Source organism: Siniperca chuatsi, linkage group LG23 (genome assembly GCF_020085105.1).
Source record: "Siniperca chuatsi isolate FFG_IHB_CAS linkage group LG23, ASM2008510v1, whole genome shotgun sequence".
In the NCBI taxonomy this organism is placed as follows: domain Eukaryota; kingdom Metazoa; phylum Chordata; class Actinopteri; order Centrarchiformes; family Sinipercidae; genus Siniperca; species Siniperca chuatsi.
In genome coordinates, this window is record NC_058064.1 from 9,715,680 (window position 1) to 9,732,850 (window position 17,171).

Genomic DNA, 17,171 nt, shown 5'->3' on the forward strand with positions numbered 1-17,171 from the left:
ATTAGGGCTGCAACTGATTATTTTCATTATCGATTAATATGCCAAATATTTTGCTCAATAATTCGAGTGTTTGGTCTATAAAACGTCAGAAAATAGTGAAAAATGCCCATCACATTTCAAATTGCTTGTTTTGTCTAACCTAGAGTAAACTGAACTTTGAGGTTGTTGTTTTTTTTGTCTAACATAGAAGACTAAGAAAATATTCAAGAGAGAAGTTACTATTTTTTCAATCAGCTTTTATTTTAGTATTTTTTGTTTTGCTTTCCTTGCTTACCTTACTGGTAGGCGGGACTGAGTTTGATTGATGGTGCCAGCACTGTCAATTACATTTTAATCAAACAACGCCCACACAGTGTTTTTGATTGCTAAACTCAAAATAAATATAGCTAATTTATTAAAGCATTTTAGCTTCAATTGTTGCTTATTTAGTCATGAAGATTTAATGTCATATAGAACAACGTTTTTTTTTTCAAGGGCTTTAAAATTACTTAAACGATTAATAGATTATCATACTTGTTGCCAATAAATATTCTGATGATCTGCTAATTGATTAATCGAAATCCACTTAGAATTTATATCTAAATATAATGTATATTGGATTTATTAAGATACTGTATATCTCATCTGATGTCATTGCACATCCAGACAAGCAGAGGGCGGTAAACTTCTCTACGGGCCTCTGCCTGGCCTGTATCCCTTTAAACAAAGATTGTTTATTTGTAAGATGAGTCACTCGGTTTTGTCTTCTTGACGGGTGACAATAACCACAACCAAGTACGTACGCTGCTAGGATTTCCCAGCCTGCGGAAATTTCAATCGACTGCTTGTATCGATGATGAAATTCGATAAACGTTTGAGGAACCCGGAAGTAGGTAGAGAGTGAGACGTCTGCGCTTTTCCGCCTCTCTGCAAACCGTCGTTCCTTTCCGCTCCGCAGGAATGTGTTGTGCAGTAATGGATCCTAAACACTGGGCGATGGTCTGCCAGTGACAGGTCGCAACATTTCTGTAAGTACTGTAGTCTGCTACAGTGTGAGCCTAATAAAAGGAATATAACCAGCAGTATAATCAGTATAGTGGATGATTAGAGCTGTTTGGCTCTCATGAGTTGTTGCCTTTTCTCTAGAAATCGAGCATGTTAGCTAACTTACTCTAACGGTTTATCGTATTTGAGTGACAGTGAAGTCAGTCGTCTACAGCGGGATTTCTTAGCTGTTTCTTGTTAGAGAACCCCACAGGTACACATTAGTTTATCATATTGTATAGTAATATCTTACTGTCTACAATGTAGGTGGCAGAGTTAGCCTCTGAACACGCCTCCACATACCCTTGATCTCACCTGTAGGGATTGAAATGAACTTGAACCTGTCATCTACTGTTGTGTGCTTTGTCTTTTGCTGTCAGAGGCAGGAATGAGACCCCCCCACCGCTGAGCTCAAGATGAGAGAGTGGTGGATTCATGTGGGTTTGATCTGCGTCCCGCTGGTAGCCGTCTACCTGCACATCCCGCCCCCTCAGCTGTCACCTGCCCTGCAGAAGTGGCACAGCGCCGGAGAGGCCTTCCACTTCAGAGGCAGGGAGATCTTCTACAGAGGTTAGAGAGGACTTTTAACTTCTCCCCATCCACAGTGAGATTCAGTTGAAAGAACAATCCGTTTAGTAGCTGTTCTGGAGCTTTCAGTCATATCACATGATCTTCGTCAGCAGATGGAGTTTGCGTAGTTGTCATGGAACTTTTAGATGTTTAGAAATTTTCCACATTTTCTGAGCACTTTAAGAACTTCCTACCAATGTTGGCTTCAAAATGCACAAAACGAAGATCATGCAATATGATCGAAAGCTCAAGAACAGCTACTAAATGGACCCTGCTTTGAAGCTCAGCAAAGATGAAGTTTACTATGATATAAATCAGGGGAAAGCAGCAAATCCTCACATTTAAATAGCTGAAACATAAGAAAATGTCTGTCATTTTTGCTTGATAAATTACTAAATCAATTAAGTGAAGTGATTATTAAAAATGTTGCCAGATAATTGTGACATTGACTAATTGATTAATTTACTTAAAATCTAAGTGTTAAATGTGACTTTTTAGAGACCTAATCACATTTCTGCTTGGAGTAAAACACACAAAAAATATCACTTTGCCTTCTTTCACCACATGTTGTTAGAAACATATTTGCCTCTGTGCTTAGCACACATGTATTTCTCTTTTCTCACTTTCAAACCAGATTCCTATGGTGCTTTGGGAAGCTCCGATGTCGTCATTCTGCTCCATGGCTTCCCCACCTCCAGCTTCGACTGGAACAAGGTACCCACTGCACGCGCTCAGTAGCTAATCAACACACAATTAAAAAAAAGCTCTTATGTGAACCAGCCAGAGACCAAATTTGTGTGTTTTTTCCCCACACAGATCTGGGAGCCACTCACCCAGCGCTTCCATCGAGTCATTGCACTGGACTTCCTGGGTTTTGGCTTTAGTGACAAGCCAGTGAGTCTAATTTGTGTCCGTCTAAATGTCATATTTTGAATTTCCCCCTGTGGATCTATAACTATTACAATTCTGTTTCTTAAATTTCCTGCATGATGCTCTGTTTCTTCACTTACCCATAACTCATTTCCTCCTGTGCCTGACCATTCCAGCGACCCCACAGGTACTCCATCTTTGAGCAGGCCAGCATGGTGGAGGCCCTGGTGGCTCACTTGGGTCTGAGCAACCAGCGAGTGAATCTGGTGTCCCATGACTATGGAGACACTGTGGCCCTGGAGCTGCTCTACAGGTGTGTCTGTGCCATTGTATTTATGTAAATTGTCAAAAGTAAAAGATAAATTGCTAACCAACCCTCCCTTCCTCTGTGTTGTTTTTTCTCTCTCCTGCTCCCAAACCAGGAGTGACCAAAATCGTACAGGTCACCTGACCTTTAATAGCCTGTGTCTCTCAAATGGAGGTACACTGCGGTCTATTTTCTTTGGTCGTGTTGTAGATAGCAGCTTTTCTGAACCAAAAGCAGGGATTTTACATTCTGTAATCAGTGAGGTAGAAAAAGAGTAAATCTTTCTCAACAAGAACTCCATTTATACTCCATTCCCATTTTCTAGATCTAGCTAAATTATGAGGAATTTCTACTTTTATCTCTTTGATTTCATTGTAAATTGAACATCTTTGGTGTTTTGCACCATTGGTCGGACAAAACACGTTTTAATGACAATTTAATGACTTCAGTTTGTGTTCTGGGAATCATTAGTTATAGCCAACTTTACCCAAACCTGACTGCTCTGCTGTGAAAGTCGCAGTCTGTGCTGACACTTTTATTTCCAACAGGAATATTCCCAGAAACACATTACCCACGGCTGCTGCAGACGGTGAGTCTCCTTTGTTTTCTTCATCCTACCTTTCAGCTCATGTGGAATTATGTAATGTAAGCCGTAAGAATTTAAAAAGCTGATGAGATTGAACTGGAATTTGGAGAGCTGTTTGGCTGTCGAAGTTCTCCCTGAGACATTTTTGTTTTGTCTCCAAAAGCTTCTGAAGGACTCCAGTTTTCTGGCTCCAGTTCTGACACGTCTCACCAACTATATGATCTTCCAAAAGGGGTAAGAGAACCACAGTTTTGTTCCAAATTGGGAGATTGGAATATATGTTTGCACCAGTATGTAAATGCATTAATATACTTTCCATTATTTATATTGTTTTCTGGTAGGATTGGAGACGTGTTTGGTCCGTACACGCAGCCCACAGACGCTGAGTTCTGGGACATGTGGACGGGTTTACGCTACAACGATGGCAACTTAGTTTTGGACAGGTGTGTGCCTGTGTGTGTTTGCTTTGTGTTTAATTATCTTTGCTGCTGTTCGTCTCTGTTCACTCATTTCTAATTTTCTCTTCTTCCTCTCTCCCAGTATTCTGCAGTACATCAACCAGAGATTAAAACACAGAGAGCGATGGGTGGGCGCGCTCACTTCCACCTTCGTCCCACGTGAGTTCACAGTTGCATCAGACATTGTGATGTGCATGTTAATAAATCAGAGGGAGCTGAAGCTCTTTTTTTGTAAACTAAACACTTCCTTAAGGTGTACTAACCCAACAGCCTCGGCCAGAAAGCCGCTGATGCTAAGCTGCTTAAACTGTGAGGAGAAGCCTCGTCGTCCATCTGTGATCCTGAGCTCAGGAGGGGGAAGTGGGGGTAGGGATGTGTGTGTGCTACTGACACAAAAATCCTGTCAAATGCAGTTAAAATGCTTTAGCAATGATTTCTTAGCCAGTTCTTATGAATCATCGTATCAGTGAGTAAATGAGAATGATTGAAAGGTTGGATGAATCCTAATGACTTTGGGAATCCCTTAATTTTGCTCTAGCACCATCAAGTCAAATTTTTAATTTGTGCAAAATTTAGCATGCTAAACTAAGATGGTCAACATGGTAAACATTATACCCGCTGAACATCAGCATGTTAGCATGCTGACGTTAGCATTTAGTTCAAGCCACCGCTGTGCCCAAATACAGCCTCACAGAGTCCCTAGCATGGCTGTAGACTCTTAGTATTGTTTGTTCAATATTTCAAGCGTTAATTGTTTACATCGTATAGTTATTTGCATTCGTACGATCATTACGTATGTACATATATTATGTATATGTGTTCTTGAAAAGGAAAAGGAGAAACAAAGGGAAACTGAAAAGTATAACTTAAAGTTTTAAACAAAAGGTACAAAGTACACAAAAGTATGACCAAAAAGAGGGAAAAAAACCAATAAAACAAATGAGTACTTAAAGCTGCTATAATCAATATTTTTATATTAGCAATGGGTGAAATGACTACATGTATGTAAAAGGTGTCGCACAAACAGATAATTATCTTCCGTCAGCTTTAAGGAGCTTTATAGCATCTTTTAGCTCATTGTTCACACAGGCAGCTGTTTTTAGCAACAAAAAAAAAACAAGCTAAAGCTCCTAACACCCACTGTACACCACCTGCAGCTACCAAACAGCAGATAGACAAAGTTAGCAACTTGCTGGAGAACACAGTGGAGCATTTAGCAACTAATGAGCCAGATATTTCCCTCTGGAGTTGGTGAAGACCAAAACAGAGCTATAAGGAGAGTGAATATCGGACTCGGGATTCACTGAAACATGACTCAAAATGAAAGCTAATGTTGCTCCGTAACTGCTGGATGCGTAAATAAGCAACTGTTTACTAACAAATTAGCCATGTCGGCTTAATATGTCAATGTTGGGATTACCGCTTATTTCCGCTGCCCCCAAGTGGCCACAAAAAAATCAGCTAATGCAGGTTTAAAATAATACAATTAACAATTTGTCAGTTCGGTTGATCATCCATATGCAGTTATTAGTCCATCAGTTAAACATTCAGTCCATTACATCTACATCATTCCTCAGTGTTCCTCCCTTCATTTTTTCATTTTGTCTTTCTTGTCTTTCAGTGCACATGATCTACGGACCCATGGACCCAGTCAACCCTCATCCCCAGTTCATCCGTCTTTACCAGTGAGTGCCCCCTCCTCTGACTCTTAAACCCTGTTCAGATTATCTGTAATACACTCATCACCTGGCAGATCTTCGTTCAGCTCGCTCTCTGAATGTGAATGAGGACAAATTACAAGGAAAAGGGTAGTTTTACAACATACAGTAGATTTTATGTAAAAAGTCTCCACATAGCTTATTGTTTGGCTATGAAAAAGTGATTTGATTTCAATGGACATAAGTTAGGAAAAATGTGTCACTTTTTAGAAATGAGTTCATGTCTTTTGCATTTACAAATATAAGATAATGGCTGTGTAAATAAGTATTTAAAAAAAATAGAAAAACAGACTTTACACTGGGCCTTACGTATATACATACGTAAATGAGTTTCTGTCGTTATGTTTTTGTAGTTATTTTGTGTTTTTTTTTTTTTTTTTGTGGTTGCCCATCCTACCTCCGGTCTGTCAAATAGATCTTAAACCTACATGTTTATGTGAAGGAGCTGGTGGTGCAGTGGTAAAGGTTGAGGTTGGTACTCAGAAGATTGAGGGTTCAAACCCTGATTGAGTTTAAAAGGAAATTTTTTTAAAAAGTTGCTTTTGAAAAAAGAAGAAGCTTTCCTTCCTTTTTGTATTCACATCCTGCTCCCATTGGCAACTGTCCTCTACACTTGTCTGACGACTTATTTTCTTAGCTATCACACGATTTCATTCCATGACATTTTACGTACTCTTGGGAATCTCGTACGACATTTTGTTTGCAGAGTTTCACCATCTTTCTTTGCTTTCACATACAGTTGGGAATCTCGTTCGTTCTTAAGTTGCAGCTGACTTTGTCCATCATCCTCTATTTCATGAGCAGTTGGGAATCTCATTTGTTTGTTCGTTTCTGAGTCCCTTCCTCAGAGACTTAACTTAGTCTTGAACCGGCAACTTCGTGCATGAGAGGCACACGCCTTCCTGCTGCACCATCATCTTTCGCACTTGTTTTAGCTCCAGTTTGTTCTGATCAATGCAGCAATAAGCATTCAAGGACAAACTGGAAAAAAAATGGTTCCAGGCTGGATTTGAACCACAAACCTTTGAAGGAGCGCGGCAGTGATATTTCCACTAGACCACAGAGGAAACATTATGAAGATTGTTTCAACTTACCTTTGTCTTATAGAATCATGTAGTCAGGAAGATTAAATAATTGGTTTAAATCTTGTGTTTTCTACAAGTGTGTGTTTCAATGCCTGTCCATCTTCACTCCAAAACAGTTTTCCTCCAGTTTATATCCACCACAGTAAAATGGTGGTATCAGCATTGTATGTAATGCAAAGTCATACAGCATAAATTTTAATTTTAATTAAAGATGGACATGCAACAAAGGTCCTTAGCTGGAAAGTCATACAGCATAATTTTTAATTTAAATTAAAGATGGACATGCAACAAAGGTCCGTAGCTGGAATTGAACCCAGAACATTATGGTTCATGGTCAGCACCTTAAACCTCTAGGTCACAAGGTCAAAACTCATTTATCTTAAATATGTATCTTGTTCCTGCAGGCATCTGGTCCAGAGGTCAACAGTCACCATTTTGGATGAACACATCAGTCACTACCCTCAGCTGGAAGATCCCACCGGCTTCCTTAATGCATACTTCAATTTTATTCACTCTTTCTGAAGGGATACCAAACGCAACGTCCGTGTTCAAGAATGAATTCAGAACCTGTACAAGCTGTATGGTACTTTTGCAACACTTCAAAGTGATAACTGGTGACATGTGGTGCAAAGACCTTTCCCGATGATTGTGACCAGGAGAAATGCAGCATCAGTTAGAGATTTAATCAGGAATGATGGGCTAATTTACTAATTATTGCCACTGGAAGACATCAAATGTGAGCCAGAAACATGATTAATTGTGCTTAATGCCACTGACTAATCTGATGGTGACCGTGTTAATATATGAACCCTCAGAGGAAGCATGATACTTAGTTATGTTTGGGTGTGTGATTATTGAACTTATCTGTGGGACACTATTTTGATTCCCTCCGTTATCTGTTGTTGATTCCTGCAATCAGCTGCACTATGAATGAATTTTGATATGATTTTCTACATTTCTCTATGTCAATGAAAAAACTGTCAACTTTTCTTCAAATAAAACTAGTTTTGTAAAAAAAAAAAAAGTCAAACAATGAAAGAAACCTGATGCACTTTGACAGTCAGAATTTATTGAAGATTTGACAGAAGAATATGCATATGAACTGCAAAGAAAACATGAGAACCAGCAGACGGTAAAATAGTATAAACAGGGAAGAAACACTTTAGTTCTCATACTAGAAGTAATAAAACATTTATTCGTTTTTCAGGTTGGATGGTGTCAGCATAATAATCACATTATTATACTTTTTAGAGCTGTGGAAAAGAACAAAGTGATGTCTCAGACAGTTTGTCGTGCAGAGATGAAAGGTTTTGTTGGCACGAAGCTGCACCGTGAGCACTTTAGCCCACAGACGCCAGGATGACGTCAACGACCGTCTCTTCACTGCTGCGAACCGTCACCTGCATGGTGACGCCGTCAGCCAGTGCCAGGCGAGCACGAACCAGAACGTCATGACCCCCCCGAAACACACCTGAGAGGAATGAAATCACACGTCAGAACCTTGATTCACCAGGCATGTCAAATAAGAAGGTATTTTTTCTATACAATGTGAATAGAGTATGTGTTTAACAGAGTTAAGTTATTTAAGTTTTATAGAAAAGGTATCTAAATGAGAGAGTATGTTCTTAAACACAACTTAAAATGATTCTGGAGGTAAATGATAACATCCTCATTGCGGTATTGTTAATTGAACTTCATACAATATTCTACAAAATTTGGAATCCACTCAAATCTAAACTCTATCTGCTTATTTAAAGTTATGGCATTTGGTGTCCAAAAACATCTTAAAAAGTTATATGAGAGACAACTTAATCTTGCATAAAAGGTTAAATTTCAAGAGATTACATTTATAAAGGAAGCAATCTGTATATTTAAAAAAGACTAAACTGTGACCAAAACCCACCAGCGAGGAAGAGGACATGAGAGTTCTTGTTTTCGGGAACTTTGTCTGAGCGCTCACATGGCTGCATTCCCAGGAAGCTGATGATGTTACCCACTGCCTCTGTACAAGAAAACCACAGATTAGTCACATAACACTGGGTGTCAGTTATTGCATAAACCAAAAATGACATTGTTTAACATATTGTGTAAATCTCTGGAAGCAGATAAGTGCAAAAATATACAAAAAGTAATGTGAACTATTAGTGAGTGCTGAAAATTCACTAAAACTACTAAACTAAAACTAAAAGAAACCTTGCATCTATTTAAAGAAATAAACCTCTGTACTTTCATCTTGATCTTTGCATTTTGAATAAGTACATAAAATGATTTCAGCTTAAATCTCTGCATACCGTCTAGAGTCCGTACTGACGCCAGGGCAAAAGTCTCTTCCTTCTCAAATTCATCTCCCACTTCTTCCCATGCTGCTCCAAAGTTTGGTTTCAAAACCTTCTGGATGTGGTCGGCAACCGTCACCTCCAGATCCTCCAGCTAAGAAAGAGCGAAGGACGAGGAGAGAAGAGTTGGAGGCAAAGAGGGCAAAAACAAAAGATGACAAAGAGGAAACAAAAGATCATTTACGTTGATGAAAATACACAAAACTCATTCTCCTTGTTGTGATAGTTTGTGGATGTGCTGTGTTTACGTACCACATATTCATCATCATAACCGTCATCGTCAGGCTCTCCTGTGTTTGGGTCGCAGTCTCTCACCAGGTACTTCATAGTACAACTGAACGTACAAGATACTGTGGACAGATGGGAGACATCTAAACACAATTTTCTTAAATTGTCTTAAATACAGTCAACGCTGTTTAACTCTCTCTCACAGTTTGCTGCAAGTTATTCTTTTGGACCTTGTACATGCATCAGGTAGTCACAAACTCAGTTTCTTTGACAATCCATTCAAACCCTTCTTTTACTGTCACGGCTCCCATGAGCCCAATAACATCCCAGTGTTCCTACCAGCGGTGGGGTCGTCATCGGGCAGGCGGACCAGAGTGTAGCAGGAACCAGGCTGACTGTAGGCGAGGTTGGGGGCCGGAACGTAGTGTATCACCTCATAGGCCTCTGATGGCTCCATCTGCACTAGAACCTGACACAAAGAGCCACAAGATACATGGTTAAGTTTAACTACTGCTGTATTTGAAATCCTGAAACAATTTTAAATACTGTGTCACTTTATAGAATCTCAAAAAAACAAAAACAAAATCATGAAACAAAATCCCCGCTACAAATCCCCTCTCAGCTGGTACCTTCTGCAGGAGCTGGTCATTCAGAGTGTTTGTGCAGTCGAACTGGAACACCATGTGCCTGGTGAAGGTATGTTTGATGCAGCGCACCACGTATTCTGTCTCAGCCTCCGTCAGCTGCACTGTGTCGGAAGACTTAAAGAGCGGGCCGAGACCCTGGAACTCTGGGATGGATGCCAGTTGTTCTGTCAGAAGGAATGGAAAGCAGAGACAGATTAACACAAAGACAAGACTGGCATTTTATCAATTATATCAGGCCAGACGGTGAATATCAGTGTCTAATAAAATCTGATGATGGACAGACACTGTTTCCAATCGTACCCTGATAAATGTCCTGACGCGATGGGGCCAACTTTTCTGGCAGTTTGCTGGTGGCAACAGGGGCGATTTCTGGTAAGAGGAAAAAACAACATGAACAGAAACTCCTTAACTATCTGATTCCTGACCATGATAGTTTCTCAGTGGAGTATAAAAATAAAGGGTTTCTCCTTCGCAGATGATGTGGTTGTACCTGTTTTCTGTTCTGTGATAGGAGTGGTGGCCAGAGGGACAGACTTCATGTCGAAAGGTTTCTCTGAGGGCTCCAAAGTGTACTGGTGGAGGGACTTCTCCAGGCCGGGAATGGAAACAGACAGACCTGAGAGCAACACACAGAAGAGGAGACGTTAACACTTGACATTTTTGACATCATCTGCTGAGAGTTTGCCCTACGAACTTCCTGGCAGGAGCCCATGCACGGCGCGCTTAGCATATATGGTTTGTACATTTTGACCAGCAGGCAATATGAACCACAGACACACAGTCATTTACTCATCAAAATCCCTGACAGTGTGTGTGTGTCTTTACCGTTGAAGATGTAGGCAGCATTCAGAGCCTTCTGCTTCTGCTGTAGCACGTTCATGTAGAAAGTAGCTCTGTCGCGCACTTCATCATCACTGTCCATCATGCACCTATGAGAACGGACACGCGTGTTAAAGTCACACATCACATATTCATTCAAACACCAATGTATAGTACAGGGTATGTATTACATTTAAGGAGTCTCACAATCATATTACATAAAATTTAACAAGTGCTTTCTTTGTATTTTCCACAGAAAGATGAAATGCGGGGAAACACAATCACACCAGAAAAAAAAAAAACGAACAAATGAAAGTAAATGAGTACCTCTGCATGAGAACCAGGACGCTCGGCAGCAGATCATCATTCTGTGCTCCAAATTTAGCCAAAGCGCTGACTGCAGCTGAGGGTGGAAGAAGAAACAAATGTTTCAGCTGGTTCTAAAATGCCATGAAAATAGTGAATGTTAATCAATAAACTGGATGTCATGTCAAGAGTAGTGCTGACATAAGGTGTTTTTGGACCAGAGGAACTTTTTCATAGTTCTAAGTGGGGGGAGGGATCTCAGTTGGAGATCCCCCTCATTTTTATTGTGTCCACACTGATCGATCGTAGTTCTTAAAACGCTGTTTTGAGGGACTTTTTTAGCTCCTACTTCAGAGTAGGTGACGTAAGTGTACAGTGATTGGTCCAGACGTAAGTGTATGTTGATTGGTCGAATACATGAGCCAATACAGCACTGGCAACCGCCATTTTAAAAAACCTGTGTAAAACGTTAGCCATGTAAACAGCAGCTCATAATGGTAGCCTTAAGAAATTAAACAAAAACACAAACAAATGGACTGACATTGAAGTCACGCAGAAGTGATGTTGCTATACCAACCACCAGCCGTCTTGCATCACTTCAGCGTTCCTATTGGCGGTGCGAATGCAAACAGAAAAAAAAGCCCTTGAACGTATGTAGTATGTAGGCAGTTCCTCTCAGGGAGTCCCCAGAACGGTTTGGTCCGAAAACGCCTTAAGACACATGGCTTGCATGTTAGAGGTCGTCCTCTGGAGTCGTCAAAGGTTGAGATGAAATAAATGCAATTACTAAAAATTCAATGTCTCCCGCTCTGTCTCACCTGCACGAACAGCCTCGCTCTCCAGCACCACTCGGTTGAAGATGAAGCGGATGTACTTGGAGGGTTGGGGGGTGCGTGGGCCCTCTTTGCCCAGTAGGTGCAGGATCTTTGTGGCCAGCACCGTGTGCTCGCAGTCCTCAATGAACTCGCACAAGTGGGCCAAGCCCGTCTCTTTGCTCTCTGGGTTCTCCTCGATGATGCTGATGATGCAGTCCACGATGGCCCGCTTGTACTCAAAACCACCCTGCAGGGAGACGAGAGACTGTCACTGCAAGTCTTTTCTGTGAGCTCAATTTAGAACGTAAACACAACTGCAACATACACTGTAGGCCTTAAGTAAATAACAGGCCTACTAATCTGAACATGGACAGTAGTATGATGTCATCTATGTTACAAATTTCAATCTTATTTATCTGTGACAACTACTCAACATTCATGTATAACTTGATCATCCGTTAAAACATGTCTTGTCTATTGGATATCTGTCTTCTAACATGTCAGCACATATAAACCAGACTTAAGTAATCTCAATACTTATAAAACATATAGAAAAGCATGCAAGCTCCCAAAATACCAACTGTGATGACAACATTAGTTTTTCTAGCAAGTTTTCTGTATAGATGAGGGTATCACTGGTAAGGAAGCTCTCCAGTAAGGCAAAGACCAAAGTGTGAAGGATAGTCAGTGGTCTGTTAATGATCAACTTGCATCATCTCTGAGCATGTTGGACAAGAAGTTCATCATGACGCTGTGCTTCCTTGGATACTTCTGGCACAAAGCGCTAATGGCCTGCACCACCACCACCTGGAGTAAACAAGCATCAGGGAGAGATTTAGGACAATAGAAAATAGAACAAAAATAATAGGATTTAAAAATGGAGGCAAAGCAGCAAATCTCATATTGGGAATTAATCTTTGTGGCCACAGAAGCTGAAATCCTGGGTGATAAGAAACCTCATTATGACACATTCTCACACTTTCAACAAGTATTGTGTTACAATGCCAATTCAACATTCTGGCATTGATGCATTTGCAACTTAAAGTTCTGCCTGGCCTTCATTTCCAAAAGTGTATTTGATAGCTTTTCTGATTTAAAGCAAGATAGATTGTTTATCCGTGGAAAAAATATCTATTTTATCTATCTATTACTCAATTACAGATTACAACTCATAGGGTTTTAATGTCCTACCTGAGGATATTTCAGCAACTTCTAAATGTGATTGCTTAAGTAGACACTCATTATAACACCCCAACACCTTATGTGTATGGATGTAGTGGTACCGCGTTATCAAACACATGATCAAACCAAACAAAAGTGTCTGACCTTGAACTCGTCTGAGATCTCTGAGACAAACGAGGAGATCTGTTTCATGAGTCGGTCCACGCTGCTCTCACTGCCGGTCTTGAGCAGAGTGGTAATGGCCAATGTGGCGATGCTGCGGTTCGAGTCAGTGATCAGGTTCTCCAGGTCCAGGTTGCACGCAGTCACAGCCGACGGATGCTTCATGGCCACCTGGTGGACACAGGAAATGTCATTGTAGTTCAGACAGTATTACGATCTGTTTTTAGCAAACATTTAAGTGTAAACAGTGTGTTGTCAAGAGAGAGAAATAATAAAGTACTGCAATGTATGTATCGAGCTGAGAAATCAAAAAGGACCTACAACCACTTTTATACTGCCATAATACATATGCAATGTCTGAATAGCTCAGCAAAATGACTAACACTTGACTAATTACAGTTTTCTATGCTTAAACATAATAAAACAAGCCATGTGAGGGAGGGATGGCGAGTGAAGCTGTACCTTGTTGAGGGTCCTGACTGCAGCGTATCTCAAGGCTGCTTTGGGAGAGCTGCAGAAGAGCTGCAGCACTGCAGGAAGACAAATACATTCACAACGAGACGGGCAATATCATAAGGACAGCTCATTTTACAGTCAAACTTAACAATACAGATAGAAATGAAAAATGAATGAGGTGTGAGTAAACTACTGACCAGACACAGCAGGGGCCAGCTCCCTGGCTGTACAGTTGGGCATATGGACGATGGCAGAGGCAGCCTCATACACCACCATCTCATTCTTGTTCCTCAGGCAGCTCTCAATGAAGTCGAACAAGGGGCTGTCGTGACTGAAAGCAGAAAGACAGAATACAGTGCTATAAACAACCTGACAACAAGACCCTGCAGTTTGCGCCATGTATTTAGTCCTACACACACACATACCATAGATGACAACTGATAATTTATCAGTGGGGAATCAGCTGTACTTTGTACCCAATGTCCTTATGTGTCTCTACTAGAGCATCAAATTGCTGCAGGTCTACTCACCCTCCTTCTGTCTCGTCCAGCAGTTTGCTGGCAATCCTGATGAGCATGCAGTAGGCGAAGGGAGACTTGAGACCAGACTTGGTGAATTTGTTGAGCATCTTGGTGACAGCAAGACGGTCGTTCTTCCTGAGATGATACAACAGGCCCAGGGCGTGGTACTGGAAGACAGGACACACACAAACAACAGCTCTGAAAATAAACTCCGGTAGAGCCACCCCTACACACACACACACACACACACACACACAATAGATGGTTCAAAATAACATGAATTCCCAAGTCTTCATGCAAGTTGGTACTACCCACCTGGACCATGATATTGTCACTGGAAGCAGCCTCCTGGGCTTCATTCACCCAACGCTTCACCACATCGTAGCTCATCTTCACCATGTGCTGAAACACACACAAACAGACAGGACCGCATTACCCTACAGCAATGATATGATATACAATTACACAACTTTATCTCAATCATACAGAAGCACAAAATACCCAGAGAATAAAATCTGAAATCCAGATCCAACTTAAAGATTTATATGTGAAATATGAAACTGTGCCATTACCAGTGAGGAGACCAGGGCTGAACTGGACACACTGGGCACCTTGTCAACAATAGCCTGCTTCATGTATCTCTCAATGGCCTGCAGCATGGTGGTCTGTGGAAAAGACAGGGAACAAATGATGCTTCAGTTTCTTATTGATAATAATTAAATAATATATACAGGATGTTTAAACAGGATGTTTTCTTTCTTGCGTGAGATGACACGATTAAGGAAGAGATGAGGAGACACGACAAGGAAGAAAACAAAATGAAACAGCACTCACATCGGTAATCCTGCAGAGGGCTCTGATAGCAGGTCCTCGGTATACATCTTCCTTCCCTGTCATGTCTTTGGTCAGGCTGTAAAACACCACACAAGGAATAATTAAAGACTGTGACCTCAAAAGAAAACAAACACATTACAACAGTTACAAAAATACATTTACAAAGAGTTGCTCTCCTCTGTAATAATTTAAATATTCAAACAGATCTCGTCTATTTACCAGATTTCATAACAACATGAGAAAAATCTAGTTTTTGTACATCCAGATCTGTCACTTTATGTATCCTAGTGTTACTGGATAGTAACAGTTGCAAATGTGAACAAACACTGGAAAAACAACACTTGCTGGGGGAGATCATTACCTGCATGCAGGTGATACTCAAAGCCATTTAACATCATGGTACAAACCTGCTAGTGACAATGATGACATCCTCTGAGATGTTGGCCATTTCTTTGATGGTTAGGTAGCACATCCTCCTCAGGGTTTGCTGAGAGACACAGAAAGAGTATAAACTCATATTTCTCTTTGAACACATTACAGACTGATGCCATGTGGCTTGAGCTAAAATGGAATCTAAATTTTAAAGAAATTAAGTATCTAAACCATTTACTAATGAATGAATGAATGAATGGATGATATCTTACATCATTGGACTGAAAGAGCCTGGTCATCGCAAAGAAGGCCTCCGTGGCCTCTGTGGTCCCAAAATGCTCTCCCTAAACAAACAAAGACATGGGAATGAGAGAAAGTTAAGATGTTAAGATGGGTGCAGACACCAACTAAACATTTACCAATAAAGAGCTACTTTATGTGTTTGTGAAACAACTTTTCACCTGGTTGAGGAGGTAGATAATCTTGGTGAGAATGTGGAGGCACCTTCTTGGGTTGATAGGGGTCTCATTGAAGATACGTGCCTGTGAACAAGGAGGGACACCGTATTTCATTGAGGTGGTTCAGGATATTGTTTCTTTTGCTCATACTTTTTGTCTCATATAAGTGCAGAACATGTTTTAAGCAATAACAGGTGTAGACTTTACCTCCTGCAACACGGCACTCTTCTCCAGATGCTGGAAAGGGTTCGACCCACTTCCTAAATGTCAGAACAGTAGAGTCAGACGTGTGCAATTAAACCTTGTCTTATTACTTTATTAAACTTCATTCAAAGCCAACACACGTAAATGACACAGAGCTGACGACAGCTTGTGCTACAAATATTCAATACACATGGATCAAGAACTAAAAAACACATGTACACCTTCAGACAGATCTTTAAATTAAGGCATCACTGCAGCAAGTTTAATTAATCTATATTTTAAGCTCATGTTCAGAGAGGACACGTCTATTAACGAGCAAAACTAACATCATAACACCCAGCTGACACCGCCTAGCTTGAAATGCTAACGCTAAACTTAGGACTGGTATTGATATTATTGTGACATCAAATAATAGCGGTTACAATGTTTAATGCAATTGCAAATCGGTTTATGACTGACATTAAATACATGCTACATAAATATAAATTAACCTGCAAGCCACGATTAACAGCCAGGTTAATTTAACATCACAGCTATCGTTAACTTTAGCTAGTCGGCTAACTATAACAGGCTAGCCTCGCGTTAGCTTCCAAAGCGTCCAACATCTTGTCAGTCCAGACACAATTTAAATTTTTTCAAACGCTGTCACTATTTCGAGAAATAACTCTCCAATCTTACCAGACTCCTCGTCCTTCTTATCAAACTTTTTAATCATTATGTCGGAATGAAGCTGACGGACGAGGGCAAAAGATGCTCTCAGTCTCGATCCTGAGAGAAGCTACTTCCACGTAGCCAAAATGAAAACTCTCTTCCGGTTGAAACGTCCACGTCAACGGAACAAACGTCAAAACCATCCCGCGTCATGGCCAGCAGGGGGCGCTGCTGACAATTGCAGTGCAGTTTACATTAGATTTACCATCACAAATGTTCAGTAAGTCCTTTATTAGAATTGGTGACAATTATTAAAACACAATTTATCAGGAAAGAATTCATCAGGATTTAGAAATAATGATCCCGATATAATATCTGTATATACAGTCTAGTCATTATATTTTTTTTCGAGAGCTCCAGAAATCAACCCCTACTGCTATGCTGCAATACATCCCTTAGTTTGTGGTAATGTGGTCAAACACAAATGTATTTAGGAATATGCAACATGTGAGCACATCCGCTAAAACAATAAGAAGTTTTATAGTTTGACACAAGATAAGGCA

General features: G+C 40.5%; 2 protein-coding genes across 3 annotated transcripts; one reads left to right on the plus strand and one right to left on the minus strand.

Moving 5' to 3' along the window:
- Positions 1-736: 736 nt before the first annotated feature.
- On the plus strand, positions 737-7,641 carry mest. Of its 2 annotated transcripts, XM_044185809.1 has the most exons (13): positions 774-1,007; positions 1,404-1,593; positions 2,228-2,307; positions 2,410-2,487; positions 2,640-2,776; positions 2,886-2,944; positions 3,319-3,359; positions 3,520-3,590; positions 3,698-3,799; positions 3,897-3,973; positions 4,085-4,180; positions 5,436-5,499; positions 7,022-7,641. In XM_044185809.1, the coding sequence occupies exons 2-13, from the start codon at positions 1,440-1,442 to the stop codon at positions 7,137-7,139; spliced, it is 1,077 nt and encodes a 358-aa protein (XP_044041744.1). In that variant the 5' UTR covers positions 774-1,007; positions 1,404-1,439; the 3' UTR covers positions 7,140-7,641. The 2 variants fall into 2 exon arrangements, with proteins under 2 accessions (XP_044041745.1, XP_044041744.1); XM_044185810.1 differs by lacking the exon at positions 4,085-4,180 and having other exon boundaries at positions 737-1,007.
- A 23-nt stretch (positions 7,642-7,664) lies between these two features.
- Positions 7,665-16,781, minus strand: copg2 (COPI coat complex subunit gamma 2). The gene is made up of 24 exons (XM_044185808.1): positions 16,636-16,781; positions 15,961-16,013; positions 15,757-15,837; positions 15,568-15,639; positions 15,331-15,410; positions 14,924-14,999; positions 14,662-14,754; positions 14,405-14,491; positions 14,099-14,256; positions 13,766-13,899; positions 13,575-13,642; positions 13,095-13,283; positions 12,480-12,575; positions 11,772-12,015; positions 10,975-11,050; positions 10,654-10,757; positions 10,319-10,444; positions 10,129-10,197; positions 9,811-9,992; positions 9,521-9,650; positions 9,206-9,303; positions 8,909-9,047; positions 8,521-8,619; positions 7,665-8,088 (listed from the first exon to the last, which is right to left on the minus strand). Exons 1-24 carry the CDS (start codon positions 16,670-16,672, stop codon positions 7,958-7,960), a joined length of 2,622 nt encoding a protein of 873 aa, XP_044041743.1. The 5' UTR covers positions 16,673-16,781; the 3' UTR covers positions 7,665-7,957.
- Positions 16,782-17,171: the final 390 nt, after the last annotated feature.

Coding starts and splice junctions, on each gene's coding strand:
- copg2 (XM_044185808.1), bottom strand. CDS start 16,672: ATGATTAAAAAGTTTGATAAGAAGGACGAGGAGTCTG. Junction 15,640..15,756: donor TTATCTACCTCCTCAACCAG/GTGAAAAGTTGT, acceptor TTGTTTGTTTAG/GGAGAGCATTTTGGGACCAC. Junction 11,051..11,771: donor GAGCGAGGCTGTTCGTGCAG/GTGAGACAGAGC, acceptor TTCCACCCTCAG/CTGCAGTCAGCGCTTTGGCT.
- mest (XM_044185809.1), top strand. CDS start 1,440: ATGAGAGAGTGGTGGATTCATGTGGGTTTGATCTGCGTCCCGCTGGTA. Junction 1,594..2,227: donor CAGGGAGATCTTCTACAGAG/GTTAGAGAGGAC, acceptor CTTTCAAACCAG/ATTCCTATGGTGCTTTGGGA. Junction 3,360..3,519: donor ACCCACGGCTGCTGCAGACG/GTGAGTCTCCTT, acceptor TGTCTCCAAAAG/CTTCTGAAGGACTCCAGTTT.